This window comes from Heterodontus francisci, chromosome 1 (assembly GCF_036365525.1).
Source record: "Heterodontus francisci isolate sHetFra1 chromosome 1, sHetFra1.hap1, whole genome shotgun sequence".
Taxonomy (NCBI): domain Eukaryota; kingdom Metazoa; phylum Chordata; class Chondrichthyes; order Heterodontiformes; family Heterodontidae; genus Heterodontus; species Heterodontus francisci.
Window position 1 is genome coordinate 206021821 of NC_090371.1, and position 23109 is coordinate 206044929.

At 41.9% G+C, this 23109-nt stretch overlaps 1 protein-coding gene across 4 annotated transcripts in view; it reads right to left on the reverse strand.

Annotated features, from left to right (window-relative positions):
* fhdc1 (FH2 domain containing 1) overlaps positions 1-23109 on the reverse strand; it is a 134573-nt gene that overhangs the window by 5526 nt on the left and 105938 nt on the right. For all 4 annotated transcript variants that reach the window (XM_068040831.1, XM_068040814.1, XM_068040823.1 and 1 more), the window contains 7 exons: positions 11251-11336; positions 10798-10898; positions 10108-10178; positions 9903-10010; positions 9470-9540; positions 7367-7484; positions 2875-3039 (listed from right to left, as the gene is read on the reverse strand). In XM_068040831.1, coding sequence (XP_067896932.1) covers positions 2875-3039; positions 7367-7484; positions 9470-9540; positions 9903-10010; positions 10108-10178; positions 10798-10898; positions 11251-11336 — 720 coding nt within the window. The remainder of the gene's footprint in view (positions 1-2874; positions 3040-7366; positions 7485-9469; positions 9541-9902; positions 10011-10107; positions 10179-10797; positions 10899-11250; positions 11337-23109) is intronic.

Genomic DNA, 23109 nt, shown 5'->3' on the forward strand with positions numbered 1-23109 from the left:
TATATCTTAAGTGGGAGACCCCTTATTTTTAAACTGTGTCCCCTAGTTCTAGTCTTTCCACAAGAAGAAACACCCTCTCAGCATCCACCCTGTCACATCCCCTCAAGATCTTATGTTTCAATAAGATCACCTTTCATTCTTCTAAACTCCAATGGTTACAGACGCAACCTGTCCAACCTTTCCTCATAAGATAACTCCTTCATCCTGAAATCAGTCAAGTGAACCTTCTCTGAACTGCTTCTAATACAAATATTTCCTTTCTTAAGTACACAGTACTCCAGATGTGGTCTCACCAATGCCCTGTACATCTGTAGCATAACCTCCCTAATTTATACTCTATTCCCTTTGCAATAAATGACAACATTCTATTTGCCTTCCTCATCACCTGCATACTAATCTTTTGTGATTCGTGTACCAGGACACCCAGATCCCTCTGTACTGCAGAGTTCTGCAATCTCTCACCATTTAAACAATATACTACTTTTTCCTATTCTTCCTGCCAAAGTGGACAAGTTCACATTTTCCCACATTATACTCCACCTGCCAAATCTGTGCCCACACACTTAACCAATCTATATCCCTTTGCAGACTCCTTATGTCCTCTTCACAGCTTACTCTCCTACCTATCTTTGTGTCTTCAGCAAATTTGGCAACCATATGTTCTGCCATTTCATCCAAGTCAATGATATAGATTGTAAATAGTTGAGGTCACAGCACTGATCCCTGTGGCACTTCACTATTTACAGCTTGCCAACCCGAAAATGACCCATTTATCCCTATTCTCTGCTTCCTGTTAGCTAACCAATTCTCTAGCCATGCTAATATGTTACCCCCTACACCATGAACTCTTATTTTGTTTAGTAACCTTTGATGTCCACCTTATCTAATGCCTTTTGGAAATCCATGTACACCACATCTACAGGTTCCACTTTATCCATCTTGCTTGTTACTTCCTCCAAGAACTCTAATAAATTAGTCAAACATGATTTCCCCTTCACAAAATCATGCTGACTCTGTCTGAGTGCATTAAGACTTTCTATATGCCCTGCTATAACCTCCTTAATAATCTGATGGGACCTTTCCAGAATCTGGGGAATTTTGGGAAATTACAACCAATGCATCTATTTTCTCAGCAGCCTCTTCTTTTAAGAGCCTAGGATGCAGGCCATCAGATCCTGGGGACTTGTCAGCCTTTAGTTCTAATAGTTTTCTCAGTACCCTTTCCCTGGTGATTGTAATTGTTTTAAATTCCTCCCTCCCTTTCACCTCATCATTTACATGTATTTCTGGGATGTTATTTATGTCTTCTACAGTGAAGATAGACACAAAATATATTTTCAAGGCTTCAGCCATTTCCTTATTTCACATTATTAATTCCCTAGTCTCGCTCTCTAAGGAACCAACGCTCACTTTAGTTATTCTTTTCCTTTTTAAATACTTGTAGAAACTCTTACTATCTGTTTTTATATTTCTAGCTAGCTTTTTCTCATACTCTAATTTCTCACTCCTTATTTTTTGTTAGTCATTCTTTTCTGGTTTTTAAATTTTGTCTCATCTTCTGACCTACCACTAATCTTTGCAGAATTGTACATTTTTTCTTTCAATTTTATACTACCTTTAACTTCCTTAGTTAGCTGTAGATGGTGCATCCTTCTCCTCCGGTCTTTCTTTCTCACTGGAGTGTATCTTTTAGTTTAGTTTAGTTTAGTTTAGAGATACAGCACTGAAATAGGCCCTTTGGCCCACCGAGTCTGTGCCGACCATCAACCACCCATTTATACTAATCCTACACTAATCCCATATTCCTACCACATCCCCACCTGTCCCTATATTTCCCTACCACCTACCTATACTGGGGCAATTTATAACGGCCAATTTACCCACCAACCTGCAAGTCTTTGGCATGTGGGAGGAAACCGGAGCACCCGGAGGAAACCCACGCAGACTTTGCTGACTGTTATGAAATATCTCCTTAAATGTCTACCACTGCATCTCTACTGTCCTACCCTTTAACCCTGTCTGGTTTGATAAACATCTTATAATAATGTTTCGAACAATGATATTTACAGACTTAAGGTTAGAAAGACTTGTACACCTTTAATTGTGTAGTGAAAACTGGTTTGAGAACCACATACAGAACTCATAATGGAATAATTTTCTTCTTGCACTAATTTGTTCACTATAAATTCCTCCCCTGTTCTCACAAAGATATTTGCTTTATCAGGGGTATCATTCTACAGATCCCAATAGCTCTTTGGTTGTTGGCCAAAATAACCACTCAGGGGTAAGTTTCAAGGCAGTTTAACCACAGGGGATTATCACTACTAAGCTAGATTCTGTCTTTGTCAGACATCCACACATAAAGATTCTACCTTGCATCACTGGTTAGCAATCAGGACTGGGAACATTAGTTAATTTCTCTCCTCTGCAGCTCAGGGGCAACCAGACCAATATACGGCCACCTACTGCCGCCCTAGCAGAGAACAATCAACTCAACAGAGCCGAGAAATAGTCCTGTTGGGTTTCTAGTTCCAAGTGATTTAGTTCCACACTGACCAGTGCATTCACCTATTGAGCTGTCATATTTATCTTCTATTTTGTAAAATTGGGCTGCTATTCTGATTGTTTGGTGCTATACACAGCTGTATTTACAATAACTTCATCTGTTACCTTATTTTAAGACTTCATTAAAATTTCAGGTTGAACAGTTAAGAGAATTTCCTTCTGTCATTCAGTAAACTTGATCAGCGATTTTTAGCAGCAACAGTGAGGCTATCTGAAATCTCTGGAATGGATTCATTTCACATAGTGAGAAAAAGAGTCACAAAGCAACTGCAGTCATTTCAGATTAGAGTAGGTTGTGAACCCACTTACCTTGACTGCTTTTTTGAATCTGTCACAAAAATCTCGAAATATCTTAAAACATTCTTCTAATTTCATTGTTTCTTTGTCTTCACAGAAGAAGTCAATGAGAGTGTTGGCCTCCCTCTGCAATTCCGCTCGCTCTTTCTCTAATTTGTCCACTTCTCGTAAAGCTTGCTGCAGTGAAACATATCAGTACTTTAACTAACACTGGATGGAAGTCAAAGAAACCAGGCCTACATTTTTCAATAAATATTAACTGCAACAAAATCCTACAGTCACATTACAATAAAGATCTGATTTTCGGGACTCTAACACCTTCTCAAAACATCTATAAAAATAGCTTTCTTCTTCTTACAAAGTATGGTAACTAAGATTTAAAGAACAGATGACACTAAAAGATATCCAATACCTTTTTTTATTCTTTTATGGGATGTGGATGTCGTTGGCAACGCCAGCATTTATTGCCCATCACTGATTGCACTTGAACTGAGTGGCTTGCTACCCCTGCCGAGAACAAAAGGGGACACACAAGCACAGGACTGGCAGACAGTTAGGAAGGAAGGGGACGAAAAGGACAGTGAGGACAGATTAAAAGAGGGCCAGGAAGAGTCCCAAATGAAACCCCCGACTGTCCGGTCAGCTAACCCCGAAATGTTGGAAAAACTAGACCCCACACCCTCCTACATAAATGCAGACAAAAGAAGCACCCTACCAGGGCTGTTAACAGCATTTACAGAGACTTGCAGGAAGAAAGAAAGTCTGCAAAATGGCAGAGAGTTCAGTGGAATCTGGACAGATACCTGTGAGTAGGAATGTCCCAGAGGACATGGCAGAGATTAACAAACAGACCCTCCCCACCGTCAGGAGAAAAGGGAAACAAAAATGTCCTAGAGTGAGCAGCACTTGGATGACTTATCAGAACACTGAAAGTGAGGTCAGAGTGTATCTACCCACTGCAGATTCCCATGATCAGAGCTCAAGCCCAGAGCTAATTCAATCCAACAATCTCACTTCAGACTCCAACAAGAACAAAGACCCAGAGAAACTCTCAGACACATCACTGGGGCTTAAAACCAATTTAATACCCAATACCTCCATAGGGAGAGAAATTATCAAGGTACTGAGACCTGAAGGGTTAGAACCACATGTTGCAGAAACAGCAGCTGAGGGGTTAAAGCTTGTGCATAAAGGAGCATTATGGAAATTTGCGACTCCAAGCTTCCCCAGCAACCACATGTTTATTGAGAAGCCTATCCTCAGGATATTACAAACTGATACTAAAGAAACTTTAAACCCATTGGACAACACCTAGCCATCCCAGACTAACCTCAAGGGAAAAAGGACAGTTTAAATCAGCACTGCTGCTGCAGAAAAAACAGACAAGCTGCAACAATTTTAAGGTTTCTGAATGAATGAGAGTGAATGAAAAATGCACGTGTGTTTTCCTGTGTTTCCTTTTTAAGTCCTATAATGAAATGCTCCCACTGTCGCATTTCTTTCTGCGTGGTATTAATTTCATCGTGTGGAACTTTGCCTGAGACGTTTACTGGACATTGTTACAAATAACTTTTAAAACGTAACAGCTAGCAGCCGAGATGGCAATGCATAATTTGCATATGAAAAAAACAAAGGATTAGGCTGGAGACAGATGTGAATAACTCAGCCTAGCTAGAACAATGGGGTGCTCTCTGATTCACTTATTGGGGACAATCTTGTCAATGCGGTCGTCAAAAGCCATTGACACCCACTGACTTTGAAAGAGCCAAACCTCCCTACCAACTATGTCTGAACAACTTGCGAGGAGGGCCTTGAGTTTCAATGACCATTCCGTAAGATTCTCATTTAAACACAAAGTGGTGGTCACATCACATGACTACTTAGGCCACTCTGGAGATTTGTGAGTGATGGCTCAGAAGGCAGACAGTAACTGAACATCATCAAGGGAACAGCATCTGTCTCCTTTTTCCCCCCCTCTCTCTCCAGTAGAGATCCAGAGAAGCCTCAAGCCGCAGCTGGTGAAAGCCAAGTCTATAGCTCCTTACAGTCAGCAGCCAGGGGACAAGAATAAAACCCCTCTTCTGCCTTCCAAAACCTGAGAAGCAAGCTCGGCCCGTGTACATGGCCCAGCGAGGGCTTCAGGACTACATCTTCAACTAAGGACTATGGGACTTAGCTTCAGTATTTAAAATCCACTTTTATTACGGACTCTACTTCAACCTTCCAATTCTGTTTTTCCCTCTGTAATCCATTTGTGTTTGTGTGAGTCTTGCATGAATGTGGGGCGTGGATACGTAGCTATTTTAGTAATTTTTAACTGGTTTAGAGTGATAAGGTTAATAAACTTACATCTTTCTTGTTTATATTCAAGAAAACCTGTCTGATTGGCTCATTTACAATTATATTAGAGGAAGAGAAGCAACTGCTCATTGAGGTGGTGAGTTAAAGCGCTGTGTAAAAAATAAAATCCCGTTGTGGTCAAACCAGAGAAGGGGTGAAAGGGGAGCCTGAAACCCTTTCCTCACCTGGTCATAACAGAAGTTATTAGAGAGGATGCGGGAACGATTTACGAGAATGGTTCCAGGGATGAGGGACTTCAGTTATGTGGACAGATTGGAGAAACTGAGGTTGTTCTTCTGAGAAAAGAGGTGAGAGCAGATATGATAGAGGTGTTCAAATCATGAGAGGTCTAGACAGAGTAGAAAGAGAGAAACTGTTCCCATTGGTGGAAGGGTTGAGAACCAGAGAACACCAATTTAAAGTGACTGGCAAAAGAACCATCAGGAAAACCATTTTTCTGCAGCATATGGTTAGGATCTGGAAAGTACTGCCTGAGAGTGTGGTGGAGGCAGACTCAATCATGGCTTTCAAGAGGGCACTGGATAAGCACCTGAAGAGAGAAAAATTGGCAGGGTTACAGGAAAACGGCAGGGAATGGGAGTAGCTGAACCTCTCTTGCAGAGAGCTGGCACAGGCATGACGGATTGAATGGCCTCCCTCTGTGCTGCAACCATTCTATGATTCTATGATTTCAGAGGGCAGTTAAAAGACAACCACATTGCTGTAGGTCTGGAGTCATATGCAGGCCAGACCAGGTAAGGACAGCAGATTTCCTTTCCTAAAGGGCATGAGTGAACCAGATGGGTTTTCTTTTAATAACAATCGATGATCGCTTCATGGCATCATTAGTGAGATTAGTTTTCAATTCCACATTTTCATTAATTAATTGAATTTAAAATCCACCTGCTGCCATGGTGGGATTTGAAACTGAGTCCCCGGGGCATTAGCCTGGGCCACTGGATTACTAGTGGCATTACCACTATGCCACCATCTCCCCATCTTACCTGCCATTTAGGATAATTAATAAGTTTAATCATAAAAATAACACATTAAAAAAATGTTCAAAAATAAACATTGAACCGCATCTGTCAAAATTTGATCTTACTTGTTTTGGTCTTATAGAAAATGACACAGTGTAATACATGTAAATAAGTATGCGTCAATACCTAGCTTGTTCCAAACACTGGCCATCCTTGTCATCCTCATTTACAGGATATTTTCAAGTATGGAGACTAGCACTATCATCCTCTCTAAGATAGCTCCTCAGCCCTCGCAATTCTATACCCTCCACATTTCAGTACTACTATGGTGTTTCATAAGTGCTTCTTCCTGGGACATGCATGTTGCAATTACACATCTCCCTGCTGCTAGCAGGTTCAGAATTCAATCCTTTGAATTAGTTTAAATCTCAAAAACGATAATTCCAGTCTAAGGTCACACACCCAGAATTAATTTCTCTCTTTGGCAGAGACTCTAAATATTATTATTCCATCTTTACACTGCCTGGTAACACAGCTAGAACTTTAACCTCTCTCTGTTAACATAATAAACTATGATTTTATGGTGTTGCTCCGAATTTTTAATAAAGCCCTATTTTCAAAATGGCAGCCAGATCTTTTTTAGCCATAGTAATAACAGATCGGATTAAGTACTCATTGCCCTTAAATAATCCATTAAAATTGTGCACATCATTAAAAAAATTCTGAACGGATATTTAATACTATAATTATAGTCGAAATAGAATACACTTTGTTTAGGTATTGAATATGAATTTATTATACAAAAGACTGCTACAAGTCAATAATATACACAGCAATTGTATGTTATCTGATCTCCTCACTTGTGGGATAAATTCTGTATTCAACAACTAAACTTTGAGTATTCTCTATCTATTCAAACAAAGCCCATGAGGAACCTTAGCCATTTGAGATAGGCACAATATGAAGAGATTAAGACTAGCAGTGGACCAAATGACAGATCTGTTGTGCTCCTTAATCTTTCTGGCTCAGGCTATCTACTGCAACAGGTTAGTGGTTCACGCTCTTTTTAAATTGAATACAGTCATCAGATATATTCAGCAGCATAATGTTAATTTATTAATTTCTTCTTGTCTACAAAGCTGTCATGTGGACCTCACAATTAAGGCCTTTTGACACTGACTCACCTGACTGAAATCTTCCATTTGATGCAGGAGTTCGAAGTCTTGCTTTAAATTTACTTGCAGCCATCTTGTTCTACTGACAAGTGACTGTAGATCACCATCAATGCTGTCTACCGACAATCTGAAAGGAAAACATATGTTAACAATGTGTCAGAATTTCACATTACAAAAAGTCGTAGACAGACTTTGGCTTGTGCATGCCACGACTCACTAGTTTCAGAGAAACCCTCATGATGTAAAATTGTAATTGAAAGGATGACAAATCAATCATGTGTGGTGCAGTATTATAAATGGAAAAGCATGACTTGTTTGAGTAGCTATAACATTGTGTACCAGTACCATTATATTACCACAGCCAGTACTAGTTATGAAAAAGAACACTTATCCAAGCTGCATAAGTGTTGGAAACCTGAAATAAAAACAGAGAATTCTAGAAATACACAGAAAGTCAGTAACAGTAAGGTGTAAATGCAGGTTAGTGATGTTTTGGAGGTGTAAATTCACCAAATGCTGACCAAACTGTTGTGTATGGCAGGTATTTATTTCATTTATCCAAATTTTTTTTTGCAATTTTCCACCTTTGCTTTTAACCCCAAATTTTTAATTCCTAAATACTGAAAATAGGAATTTAAAAAATGATACTGAAGAATATCCTTTTTCTTTTCTTCCCTCTCTTGCTTTCTGCTTCCCACTGAGAACACAGGAGATCAATAGTGTTGGAAACAGTGGGGCATTAGGTGGATGCTGACTTGGGTTTAAAAGGTTCTGGAACCAGTGGAAAAGGTAGGCCTTTGGGCACCTTTCCTGGATTTAATGGACACTGGCACCACTGGTATCAACAGGAAATGTGTCCTATCAATGGGGAGACTTGTTGGAGTTTCAAAGGATGCTGGAACAGTAGGGTAGGTAAAGCAACTGTGGGGATCCTTGGAGCTGCCCAAATGATGGGAAAACTGGTAAAGTTGAAAATCTTGGATTCCCACAAACATTTTATTTCCAGTCATCCTGGGCTTCTGCACCACACTTCCTGAGTCACCTTCAAGACTGAACAGCACTGCTGAAAACTGATTTCCCTTCCTTAGTGGAAGTGCCTTACCATATCCCTGTCCAGCCCCATCTCACGCCATTGGCACCTTGTGTGCAATGAAGGGTGAGAATCAGTGTGTCCTGTCACTCTGATGAGTGCAGGCAAAGCTTGCTCTTCTAAGCTTTCTGCAGCAAACATAAACATCTTTTTGTCAATTCATCTAATTTTAATCCCCAATTATCCACTTAAAAAAAAATTGTGCAGGAATGTTAATCTTACAGCCTAAGTGACATGTGAAAGTTTTCTATTTTCTCTCACCTCATTTGTTTGTGAACAGAATGACTCATACTGGGGTAAGGTTCCACAAGCAGTGGTGAAACTCTAAGCAAAATAAAGAGGAAAAACTGCAAATGCTGGAAATCTAAAATAAATTGGAAAATTCTAGAAATACATAGCAAATCTGACAGTATCTGAAAAGAGAAATAAATGTCTGCTTAACCCGATTTGTTAATCTCGCTTGTTCTGAGATTAACTAACTCAACTAACAGTTTAGGGATTACATATACAAGTTATTTATTCCGCAGCAACACATCACTTAGTGCATTTATCCACAGAGCTTAAGAGTTTATCATGCATCCACACTGCGCAGACCAGTAGGTGCAGTGTATTTTTTGTCAATATCTGACATTGCAGTGTCAGCTTTATCTAGCATGAGCATTCAGGTAATAACAAAGCCAAGCACTGCTAATGTTTAGATAGCAGACTACAGGTACGTGATGGAAACAAAAGGAATAATAACAAACGCTAACATTTCATTAATCCCAGCTGCAGGTGGGCTTTGGTTTATGGAATATCTACAAAGTGTGCATGATCTAAAGATTTTTAGGTGTGTTTTCCAAAGTTTGTTTTAAAAAAATGAATTTTCTGAAATCTATTCATGAATATTTTTGGGACACATTTATAATTTGATAACCATCTGCTGCAACAGTATTGCCCAGACTCTGGCTTGTTGTGTGTATGTATGTGTTTGTGGCTAGGGAGGGAGTTGGGAGAGGAGATATATAACTTCATTATGTTACCTGGCTGCCTCCTGGACATGCTTCAACTTTTCAGGAAAAACTGAAAGAGTTGCATCCTTTTTTTGTGCTTCCTGTTTGACAAAAAGATCATTGTTACTGTCTTTCTCTCTTTTATATAAATGACACAATTGAAATAACATTTCAACTTCCTTTACAATAGTCAACGATCTGAGATATGTCTCAGAGCTTCATTCTGATGTGTCGAGTGAAAAGCAAATTAAGTTTACCCAGAGTTGAAAGTGCATCTTATTGGAAGGTTAACCATTTTGCAGCCAAGAATTTTCAGCAATTCCCATTATTCATGATGGGAAATTGCTGTCTATTTTTGAACCGATTCCTAGGAAAACAGGAATCTATTCGCCCACCCATTATAAGTGAACCACGAGATGACAGTTGCTAGCATTTATGATACAGATAATGTCTGAATACGAACCAGAACAACAAAGTGCAGCAAGTTCATTCCTGGCTTGTTTGCCTTTGTGTCCGCTAGCTTCAGCAATGAAGACAGTTTGAAACCCACAGCATTTCCTGCGTATCCTCCCTAGAGAGAAATGGGAAGAGGCCATCAATGGACAAGAATCATATATAGGAGTTTTGTGGTATAAAAACAACAAAAAAGACTATTATAAATCACTTACAGCATTCATAATATTGCCGGCCTGTAGAACCAAATGCAGAATTGCATGAAGTTCCTCACAAGTCATCAATTCTGAAAAATGTTAATAAGGGTACAAAGTTCAGTTACGCACCAAAGGGCACTACAAAATGTATTGTCAGGCAGTCACCAGCACATTTAGAACTTTGTAACTGAAACATCTATTGTTTCTTGTTCAAGAACTGTAGGGGTAAGACAGATATCCACTTAGATGGGAATTCCAACTTTTGAACATTTTTACCCTCTACAGATTTCTCCCTCCACCTCTGAAAGCACTGACAACGGTCGGGTTCCTTGGGCACTAGATATGCAGATTTTATTCATGTGCGAGTCTAAACAGTGATTGTTGGCAGTCCAAACGATGAATGTGATCATCACAGCTGAGTCCAGCATGTCCTCACCAGATGTTCACACACATATAGTTCCAGCAGGGACTGATGGATCACAGTCAGAAGCAAGATTCACACCAACACTTGTCCAGGTCCAAGAGATTGAGTGTGAATGTGTGCCAAGGCTGGATTTGGAGCCAGGTCTCGACCATACATTGGAACAAATGCACTGTGTTACAAAAATTTATTGCGGGACTTTAAAAACATACACTGATTCTTCCCAACTGAGTAGAGGACAAGCATTTGAGCACTGTAATTTTGCAATTTACTAGTGCATTTATTACCTTTTGTAGCCATTCGTATTGCTCTCATTTCTTTGTATAAAGCAAAGCAAGCAGGAGAAAACTCTTCTTTCAGAACCATGGCTTCCATCCGCAGAGCATAGCTGCAAGCCAGCAAAATCATTATAAGTGATTTATCACACATTTTTAGAACCAATTTATTAATATGGAGAACAGTCTGGGCAAAAAATTTGTTCTTGCATCAATTCCCATGGAGTGGGGGGAGTGGTAAGGGGACGGGACAGACAGAACGGCGAATCGCTACCTGTGTGGCCCACATGGTATTTCTCATTGATATAATTGAAGAACGCTGGGCCTGGCCAGGCAGATAGCGGCTACAGCACTGCCTACCCCTGGGGAATTGACGTAGTCTGAGAAGTAGGGTTATGCAAACAAATTCTACCCACCACCCCCCCCAACCCACCTTTGCTTTTCCAGAGCATTAAAGTGCCTTACCTTGGCACTCGTAGCAGCAGGACCATGAATGAATCTGCCAGTGATAGCATGTTTACATCATCTTTGAAGGCTTGTAACTTCTTTGCCTAGAGGATAGATAAGTCAGACAATCAATACAACCTACTGTCACTTTTTGTTTTAAAAAAATTACAATGAATAAAAGGTAAATGACTGTTGACCTTTGTTCTGAATAAATTCAACAGGCTTTCCTAAGTCTGACAACCAGTAAGAAATAAAGGAAGACGCAAAGAAACCAGCAGGAACTGTACAGCCTCAGAAGAGAGAGAGAGAGAAAACAACTGCTCTCAGAACACTGTTACAGCGAAAGGCTGCTAAGACTTGAACACGATTCGAAAGTTAATGCTTGCGGAGGAGTAAAGACTAACAGGGTCATCAGAGATTGCCTTATTAACAGAGGACCAGTCAAGTGTGCTTGGAAGAAGTGAGGGAAGAGGACAATGGCTTTGTTAAGGACTGGGAGATCCAACCCATTGCAACTGGGAGGAGTTTGGGACTTTTAACTACAAAGATACCGATTCGATGAGAACACTCAATAATGTCTAAATGTGGTATGGGGCTTTCAAGTGTTTTTTTTTTAATAAGTTAAATATCCCTGGGATGGTGGGATTGTCCTATGAGTTGAGATTGAGGACACTGGACCTGTATTCTCTTGAGTTTAGAAGAATGAGAGGTGATCTCTTTGAAGCATACAAAATTCTTACAGGGCTCAACAGGGTAGATGCAGGAAGGATGTTTCCCCTGCCTGGGGAGTCTAGAACCAGGGGACACAGTCTCAGAATAAGAGGTAGCCATTTAGCACTGAGATGAGGAGGAATTTCTTCACTCAGTGAGTGGTGAATCTTTGGAATTCTCTACCCCTGAGGGATATGAAGGCTCAGTCATTGAGCATGTTCAAAACAGAGATCGATAGATTTCTAGATATTAAAGGTTATCAAGGGATATGGCAATAGTGCGGGAAAATGGTGTTGAGGTAGAAGATCAGCAATGATCCAGTTGAATGGCCTATTCCTGTTCCTATGTTCCTAAACACCGTTCTCTGTAATTTAATGTATTAGTTACCGACTAACTATTATTTAGATAATGCTGAATTTTAGTTTCATTGTTATGGTAAAAGTCTTAAGCGTGAAATCTTGTCATGTAATCTGTTAATCGGCCTGGGGAACTTATATCCCTTGTTTGTCAAGTTAAAGATCTCAACTGAGGTCCTACCAGTACGACAAAGTGCTGTAATGGAATTCAGGAAGCTGCCACAGTTGCTGTGGGCTCTCCTGTTGAAAGGCGCTTGCAGAGTGTTTCAGCTGCCCAGGGATCTGTCCTCCAGCAGATCACTGGACTGGCTGAACAGCTGCCCCAAGGTAATGGCATGGGAATCATGGAGCAGGAACCTACTGGCCTCTCGCTGGATGGCAGCAATCCTGCTCCCTCCCCTGCCACTCAACCATTTCCCTTGCAGTTGCCTGTCAGGCAGGTGGCCCAGACTGCTGATGCCCACGCTTTGATGGTGCTGTCTGAGGCAGGGCCATCATGGCCCACAGCCTCTTTAGGGTGCTCCTTCTTCAGATTTTCAGCAGCCATTCACCTTGCATAGAGTCATAGAGTTATACAGCACAGAAACAGGCCCTTCAGCCCATCGTGGTGGCCATCAAGCACCTAATTATTCTAATCCCATTTTCCAGCACTTGGCCCGTAGCCTTGTATGTTACGGCGTTTCAAGTGCTCATCGAAATACTTCTTAAATGTTGCCACTCAGATTAGGTAACAGCACTTACAGGATGGTCACTAAGGGTTAGCACCAGAGTGGATAGTTTAAGATTTGGAAATGCTGTTGGTTATGCTATGTTTTCACTATGTGTTGCTCTAGATAAAGAATTAATATAATAATTGCATTGTGATGGAATTGGTGGCCTTTTTATTGTTCATGGGGAAGGGATTGAAAAGATTGAGTGCAGATGGTGGATTTCTTGGATGAATCCCCAGTTGTGGAAGGTGAGACAATAGTGCTCTGAAGTGTGACAGTAGACAACATCTCAAACGCAGTCTTCAGCTAGACGATGGCGAGTGTCTCTCTCAGGTGTGGACTGTCTACCTGGAACTCTCTGATGCTGCCCCCGTCCCTCTCTTCTTCCTCCTCCTCGTCTTATGGCTCCTGCACATTTGCTGGTGCTAACAGCTGGTCGCTGCTGATCGCTAGATTATGGACACCTTCTTGGCAGAGTACTGCATAGAACCTCCTGAACAGTATTTCCAGAACTTTCTGCTTTTATTTCAGATTTTCAGCATCGTAGTATTTTGCTTTTATTAAAATAAATATGGACCATTGGGTAAGGCACTATCTGGATCCCAGCAGACTAAATGCAGTAAGTGAAAAGCACTGTATTTTTTTGACCAACCAGTCAAAGATGAACTAGATGCGGCCTTCCCCATTGGAAGATGTTACAGCAGTGCTTAAAAAAAATGTCATCTGGTAAAGTACCTGGTGCGAATAGACTGCCAGCCAAACTCTAGAAGCTGGGAGGCCCTAGTCTGCATCATGAACTGTTCTTGCTTATCATCAGCATGTGGGAAGAACAAGTTCCTCAGCAAATGAGAGGTGCCCAAATAATAACCATGTAAAAGAACAAAAGTGACAAGTCAGATTGCAGCAGCTACTGCGGCATTTCACTTTTTTTATTCTTTCATGGGAAGTGGTCATTGCTGGCAATGCCAGCATTTGTTACCCATCCCTAATTTCCCTTGACAATTGAGTGCCTTGCTAGGCCATTTCAGAGGGAAGTTAAAAATAACCACATTGTATAGTTGAAAAGATCTTTGACTGAATAGTGCTCAGTCGTGTACAAAAACTTGCCACTGATGTCTCTCCAGAAAGCCAATGCGGGTTCAGACCTGGTCCTTCAACCACAGACATGATCTTTACCTTGAGACAACTTCAAGAAAAGTGCAGACAACTGCCGAAGCCACCACATTTTGCTTTCGTAGACCTGACCAAAACCTTTGATCTGGTTAGAAAGATGGTCTGTTCAATATTCTTCAAAAAAAATCAGTTGTCCACCAAAACTACTCCAGATCATGAAATCTTTCCACTGTTAAGTGAAATGACGAATCATCTACAATGGAATGACATCTGATTCATTCCCAATACTCAGTGGAGTAAAGCAGGGTTGTGCTCTTGCACTAATGCTGTTTGGTATCTTCTTCTCCTGCCTCCTCTTGTATGCTTTTTGGGATAAAGATTTTAGAGGAGTATTACTACATACAAGATCAGATGGAAGACTGTTCAACCTGTCCAGATTGACAGCAAAGACCAAAGTGCGCCACGTTCTGTTAGGTGATCTCCTGTTTGCTGATAATGCTGCTTTTTTGGCCGGCTGAAGACCTGCAGTCAATTCTAAGCACAAGGGAAATTTGAAGTCACGATCAGCCTACAAAAAACATGTGGCAATGGCTCAAAGTCATCAGTCCAAAGCAGCATTACAACTAGACAACATTGAATTGAACAATGTGGACATATTCTGCTCCCTAGGCTCAACGGTCTCGAGTGAAATGAAGCTTGATGAGGAGATATCAGCTCATATATTAGTGCTGCTTGATGAGGACATATCAGTTCATATTGGTAGTCCTGCTGCAACATTTGGAAAGTTTCAGGCAAGAGCCTGGAAATACTCAAACTCACAATTGCTAGAGGACTAAGAATCTATAAAGGCCTGCGTGTTAAGTAGGCTGCCGTATGACACTGAAACTTGGACTATATATCAGAAGCAGGAAAACAGATTGAGTTCATTGCATATGCATTGCTTGAGAAAGATCTTTGGGATCCATTGGCAGCATAGAGGCCCCGACACAGATTCCCACGCCCTTAGCCAAGCAGTTCCAGTACAGCTACAACACTGGCAAGTACCCAGCAATGTGGAAAATTGCCTAGCTATGTCCTATACACAAAAAGCAGGACAAGTCCAACCCGGCCAATTACCGCCCCATCAGTCTACTCTCAATCATCAGTAAAGTGATGGAAGGTGTCATCAAGAGTGCCATCAAGCAGCACTTGCTTAGCAATAACCAGCTCAGTGACACTCAGTTTGGGTTCCACCAGGTCCACTCAGCTCCTGACCTCATTACAGCCTTGATTCAAACATGGACAAAAGAGCTGAACTCAAGAGGTGAGGTGAGAGTGACTGCCCTTGACATCAAGGCAGTATTTGACCAAGTATGGCATCAAGGAGCCCTAGAAAAACTGAAATCAATGGGAATCAGAGGGAAAGCTCTCCGCTGATTGGAGTCATACCTAGCACAAAGGAAGATGGGTGTGGTTGTTGGAGGTCAATCATCTCAGCTCCAGGACATCACTGCAGGAGTTCCTCAAGGTAGTGTCCTAGGCCCAACCATCTTCAGCTGCTTCATCAATCACCTTCCTTCAATCATAAGGTCAGAAGTGGGGATGCTCGCTGATGATTGCACAATGTTCAGCACCATTCACGACTCCTCAGATACTGAAGCAATCCATGTAGAAATGCAGCAACACCTGGAGAATATCCAGGCTTGGGCTGATAAATGGCAAGTAACATTCACACCACACAAGTGCCATCTCCAACAAAAGAGAATCTAACCATCTCCCCTTGACATTCAATGGCATTACCATCGCTGAATCCCCCACTATCAACATCCTAGGGGTTACCATTGACCAGAAACTGAACTGGAGTAGCAATATAAATACCGTGGCTACAAGAGCAGGTCAGAGGCTAGGAATCCTGCGGCGAGTAACTCATCTCCTGACTCCCCAAATCCTGTCCACCATCTACAAGGTATGTCAGGAGTGTGATGGAATACTCTCCACTTGCCTGGATGGGTGCAGCCCCAACAACACCCAAGAAGCTCAACACCATCCAGGACAAGCAGCTTGCTTGATTGGAACCCCATCTACAAACATTCACTCCCTTCACCACCGACGCACAGTGGCAGCAGCGTGTATCATCTACAAGATGCACTGCAGCAACGCACCAAGGCTCCTTAGACAGCACCTTCCAAATCCGCAACCTCTACCAACTAGAAGGACAAGGGCAGCAAATGCATGGGACCAACACCTGCAAGTTCCCCTCCAAGTCACACAGCATCCTGACTTGGAACTATATCACCGTTCCGTCACTGTCGCTGGGTCAAAATCTTGGAACTCCCTTCCTAACATCACTGTGGGTGTACCTACCTCACATGGACTGCAGCTGTTCAAGAAGGCAGCTCACCACCACCTTCTCAAGGGCAATTCGGGATGGGCAATAAATGCTGGCCTAGCGAGCGACGCCCACATCCCAGGAATGAATTTTAAAAAAGATGTACTGCAGCTTTCTAATTCTGAAAGTATCATGGCAATGCTCAAGCAATGTTGACTACGATGGCTAGGCCATGTTGTTAGAATGGATGATGGTCGCCTACCAAAAGATGCAATGTACAGAGAGCTTAATGGTGCCAGTAGACCCACTGGGTTGCCAAAGATAAAATACAAGGACTCATTTAAATGAGACATCATTTCATGCCAGATTAATTTATAAAATGGGAATTGTCTGCATGACTTTGGTGTCGAAGTCTCCACACTGGAGAACAGAAATTTGAAGAACTATGTCTTCAGATTGCCACAGAAAAGCGACTTTGCAGGAAGGAGCATGCAGCAGTGGCCCATGCATCAGCAAATGATGACCTAGATGCCCCCATTGCAAGCGAATTGGACTGTACTCCCACATAAAGACTCGCAACAGATGAGTGGTAGATGTGAATCATTGGCAACAATGCAAAGCCAAAGAGGTGATTCCAATGTTATGCTCATGATCGAAAATACAAGAACTCAAACTGAACAGTTACAAAAATGAACTTTTCTTTTAAAAAGTGGACAATGTGCTGGAAAAAATGGCCACCGAAGGTCAAAAGACCTGGCCTCGTATATTCAAACTGTCTTACTGTCTGACAAGGACAAAAGGATACATTCTAAGCTAAGAAGTGTCTATTACACCCATCCTGAACCCATCAAAAGACATTCTTGAATTGAATGGGTTCTTCTGAAACGAAGGAAGTGTGAAGTAGCCACATCCCGGGCCACTGTCGATCACCACAGGGAGGAAGATCTATGTCTCCCAACAGAGGCAAGATGTGAGATCATTTTGACCTTAAAAACTGCTCTCTGGGGAGAGAGGGAAAGAACCAGGACAAACATCACTAAAGCCTGTCCAGCTGAGAGCTGGGAGAAAATCCAGCAAGCTAAAAGGAAGGTGCCCTGCTGTGCATTCTATACTTTAACTTGTGCTGCAGAGAACTGAAAGTGATCCCCTGTCTTGAGACTGAAATTTCAACCAACAGAGAAATCTACATAGAATCCAGGCCTGCAACTTTAAAGAAGAAATTGACCTCCGAGAAGATTCAACAGGTTACCGTGAACTCCAAACACCTACCTCACTTCAAACCCCTTACTTCTTTTCATCTCTATCTCTTCTCGTGTGTGTGCATGCGAGTGAATGTGTGTGCAGATGTGGTTGCGACCATTTCAGGAGTGTATATTGCTTGATAAATAATCTTCTGTTTTAAACCTACAAGAAAACCTGTCTCCATTTGTTTATTTGATAAATAAAACACAAAGGGGTTAAAAACCTAGTTACAAAAACACATGCTGTGGTCAGTTGAGAGTTGAATAGTGAGGACCACCCATACCCCTTACTAGGTGGCCCGTAACACCAACTAGTGGAGTGTTTTCCTCCGATTCCCATTGACTTCAATTTTGCTCCTTCATGCCACACTCAGTCAAATGCTGCCTTGACAGCACAGTTGACGACACCTTCCAACACTTTGCTGATGATTGAGAGTAGACTGATAGAGTGGTAATTGGCCGGATTGGATTTGTCCTGCTTTTGTAGCCAGGACATAACTGGGCAATTTTCCACAATGCCGGGTAGATGCCAGTGTTGTGGCTGTACTGGAACAGCTTATCTGAGGGCGTAGCTCAGGACCCATAGCCTTTGCAGTATCTAATGCCTTCAGCTGTTTCTTGATATCATGTGCAGTGAATGGAATTGTCTGAAGACTGGTATCTACGATGGGTTGGATTTTAATTGAAAATTTGATCTCTTCATGGTCATTTTTCCTTCTTTCTTCTGTAAAGTTGCAGGCCTGGATTTCTCTGTTGGTTGAAATTTCAGTCTCAAGACAGGGGATCACTTTCAGTTCTCTGCAGCACAAGTTAAAGTGTAGAATGCACAGCAGGGCACCTTCCTTTTGCAGCACTGTATTTATATATGAAATAAACATTCCAATTTTCTGAATCTAGTCTCAACAAACTTGGTAAACAGTAATTAGAAGGCAAAATACAAGAAGGAAAATATAAATACTTGTGAGTCAGAAATTATAGTGCTAGATTAGTATGCAAGTAGCTCAAACACACCAGAAGTTTTAAAAACTGGAATTAATAGGCATTGAATTTCCTCTGATCCTGCTTTACTATTTTGAACATGCAGGGGCTTCCCAAGCAGTTGCTCCAGGGCCAGAACCATTTAAATTTAAAGCAGTTAAAGCATTTCAGGCAAAGGGAGAGAATTCGTGGCACTTGCTGCAGGTTTTGTGAGCCCACTGCCTCTTTTAGAAGTGTCCCATTTTTTAAAACAGGTTAGTCTCTGTACTTTAATCAATTGCCTTTTAAATTTTAAATCCTGCAAACCCTTCGCAATACTTGAAAGGATTGAACAAGTGTCCCTTTCGCCAACATTGCTGGGAAGAATAATGGCCTGGATTTCTGGATTTTACCGTCAGCAGCGGTGTATGCTGTTGACCTTAAAGAAAACTGCTAACAAAAATCTAACAATCTCCGTGGCGTGGATGTCACCTTTCCCGATGTTAATTTGAATCTGGCGCCAAGTCAAGGGAAACTCCAGGTGACCAACATCAGTAATGTTGTCGAGCATAAAACTACAAAGTGATATTAAGAGATTAAGTGAATGGGAAAAACAATGGCAAATGGATTTTATGTAGACAAATGTGAGGTCATCTACTTCAGACCTAAAAGGGATATAATGGGGTACTTTTTAAATGATGAAAAGCTAGAATCAGGTCTGAAGAGACTTGGAGTTCGAGAAAGACAGATCATTAAAATGTCATGAACAGGTATGGAAAATAATCAAAAGGGCTAATGGAATGCTGGCCTTTATAAGTAGAGAAATAGAATACAAGGGGTAGAATTCATGCTTCAGCTAGACAAAGCCCTAGATGGACCACACCTGGAGAACTGTGAGCAGTTCTGGACACCACACCTTAGAAAGGATATACTGGCCTTGGAGGGTATGCGGCACAAATTTATCAGAGTGATACCTGGATTTCAAAGGTTAAATTACAAGGTGAGATTACACAAACTAAGCAGGCTGGCAGCAGCTGTGGAGAGAGAAACAGACTTAACATTTCTGGTCTGCTCACAGACCTGAATCAGTTCCGGATTTAGTCAGTGGCGGGAAAGCACCAAGGCGGCGTTGCCACCCCAACGCAACAGGGCTGCAATTTAGAACAGTTAGCTTTAATACAATAGCATGTAACTAATCATGTTTCAATGGGGGCTTGGAATTAAGTGGACGACAGGTGGCCCTCATGTGCCTTTGGATCCCTGGCCGTTGAAAGCTGGTGACACCAAGGCAAGACTTCAGTGCCATGATGGGTAGGCACCCATGAACAGTACTGGATAGGGGAACAGCGGCAAGTGGAGGCCATTGTCAGTCTACAGTGCCGTGTGCTCTGTATGGGTGGGTTCGGTCTCGGCTCGCAGTAATGGGGGGAATTGGTATTGGATGGCAATAGTGGGGGGGGGGGCAGGAATTGGTATCGGTGGCAGTAGCGGAGTGGGGGGAGATTATTCTTGGATGGCAATAGCAGGGGGGATTGTTTTCGGATAGCAGTAGCGGAGAGAATGTTCTCAGGTGGCGGTAGCGGAGAGAATGTTCTCAGGTGGCAGTAGGGGAGAGAATGTTCTCAGGTGGCGGTAGCAGAGAGAATGTTCTCAGGTGGCGGTAGCGGAGAGAATGTTCTCAGGTGGCGGTAGCGGAGAGAATGTTCTCAGGTGGCGGTAGCGGAGAGAATGTTCTCAGGTGGCGGTAGCGGAGAGAATGTTCTCAGGTGGCGGTAGCGGAGAGAATGTTCTCAGGTGGCGGTAGCGGAGAGAATGTTCTCAGGTGGCGGTAGCGGAGAGAATGTTCTCAGGTGGCAGTAGGGGAGAGAATGTTCTCAGGTGGCGGTAGCAGAGAGAATGTTCTCAGGTGGCGGTAGCGGAGAGAATGTTCTCAGGTGGCGGTAGCGGAGAGAATGTTCTCAGGTGGCGGTAGCGGAGAGAATGTTCTCAGGTGGCGGTAGCGGAGAGAATGTTCTCAGGTGGCGGTAGCGGAGAGAATGTTCTCAGGTGGCGGTAGCGGAATGTTCTTGGATGGCAGTAGCGGGGGATTGTTCTTGGATGGCAGTGTTACAGTCTGAAGTTCTGTTAATGGATGATAAATACCTGGTAGTTCAAGATAATAGGGTGAACAGGTGTTGGGTGTTAATTAGTTAATTATATTCAAGTGTGTATTTATAAAGAGCCAGCCAGCACTGGCTGTGGGTGTAGTTAGGAGTGCAGAAGTAAGTTCTGTGACAAGTAATAAACAGTCTCCACCAAAGCATCCTAGTCTCTGTCTTCTTCAAAAACAGGCTTGGAAGTTTCTCTAACATGGGTAATAGAGGTCGGTTGCCTGAAAGTGAAGATTGGAGACTAAAATTTGTTTTCAGACAGGAGATTAGAATTGGAGTTTTTTTTGAGAAAGCTGCATTTGGGTTTTTTTTTGTTGAGCATGATTGAAACCAGGTGTAAGGTGTCAGGATATGATTTTCCACTTCTGTTTTGTAAAGCCGAATCTTACGATCAAGGGAAGAACGATCGATGGACACGGGTTCACGCCTTTACCAAAAAAGCAAGGAATAGCCCTTACACTTTCACTTCCCACCAGAAGCAAGATCAGAAGCAAAGTGTTCTCGGAGCTAGAGGCTCATCATTTGGCCAATGAGGAAGGTTTGGACAATCTCTTAAAATTTATTTATAAAATTTATATGAACGATGACTCACTGAGTGCCTATGAGGTGTGGTCGGACTTTGATAAATTTAGAAAAATGGATGGTTCTTCCATAGAAAATTATGGAGTTTAACCGATTATATGCAAGGTTGCAGCAATTCTGCATGGAAATTCCTAGATCAGTACTTGCCTTCAAATTCTTGGATTGGGCTAGGGTATCGAACATGGATAGGCTCTTGGTATTAACCGGAGTTAGATTCAAAGAAAGAGATATGCTTTTTGATCAGATGTCTGACTCCCTAAATAAAATTTGGGGAAAACATTCCTTTCCGGCTGCTTTCATGGCGCAGATGGGCTCTTCAGCAGTGACACCGAAGGTAGAGGATACAATGTTAGCAGCATTTCGAGGTTGTTTAAGTATGAGGCCCAAGTGTCAGTACGAAAGGAGAAACACACACAAAATGAATGAGGATGGAGACCCTTTTGACAGCAATAACAGATGGCAGGAACTGGGCAATTATGGCAGAAGGATGAACCCCAGGAATAACCAAGGGGTGGTCAACAGGTGTTTCAGACGTGACTCAAAGTATCACTATGTGTTGCATTGTCCAAAAAGGAATAACAGGGTTTTTGAGATGACACATGACGTAGAAGGTTTGGAAGGCGAGGATGATGCTCCTGATCAATCAGAAGGAATTGTACTGGTCACGAGAAGCTTCAGTCTGGTAATGAGTGTTCTAGTCGCAGATCTGTTCAATTGCACAGTACTAGGCAGTGGGTGTATGTCCACAGTATGTGGAGTGGACTGGTTAAGGTGTTACATGGATTTTTTAAGTAAGGAAGATGGAAATAAGGTCAAACAATATGACCGTTCTACCTGTTTCAGGTTTGGGGATGACAACACATTAAAATCATGAAAAAGAGTGGTAATTCAGTGTAAAATAGCAGGGGTAAATCATTTTATTAGTACAGATGTAGTATCCAGTGAAATACCTTCGCTGTTAAGTAAACAGTCTATGAAAAAGGCTCAGATGAAATTGAATATGGAACATGATAGGGCGATTGTCTTTGGGAAATTTGTAGCTTTGTGGTTTACACATTCCGGACATTATTGTATTCCTTTAGCGAGACCTAACATCTCTAAGCAGGATGTTAAAGAGGTATTAATGGCTTCCGGGGGTAGGGATTTAAAAGAGAAAAGGCAAATTATTTCAAAACTACATCGACAGTTTGCACCATCCATCTGGTCATAGGTTGAAGATTCTGTTAAAAGATGCAGGGATAATAGATGATCATTACACAACTTATCGAAGATATCTGTGAAAAATGTGATATCTGTAAAAGAAAATACAGCAGGATGTCATCGCGACCCATAGTGAGTCTCCCATTAGCAAGGGACTTTAATGAAACGGCAGCAAAGGACTTGAAGGCAGGGGATAAAGAAAAAAACATTTTTCTTCTACACTTTATAGACATAGCGACTAGATTCAGTCTGTCGACAGTAATTTATAGTAAAGACAAAAAAGTAATAGTGGACAAGATAATGGAAAGCTGGATAGGGACGGGTCTGGGAGTACCAGCTAGGTTTCTAACTGACGATGGAGGAGAATTTGCCAATGATGAGTTCAGGAGTGTGTGTGAAAATATGAATATTGTAGCAATGCACACGGCAGCAGAAAGTCCTTTTAGTAATGGGATCTGAGAGAGAAATCATACCGTGATTGATGAAATTCTTCAAAAGCTTTTAGCCGACCACCCAAATTGTAAGTTGACAACTGCTCTGGTGTGGGCA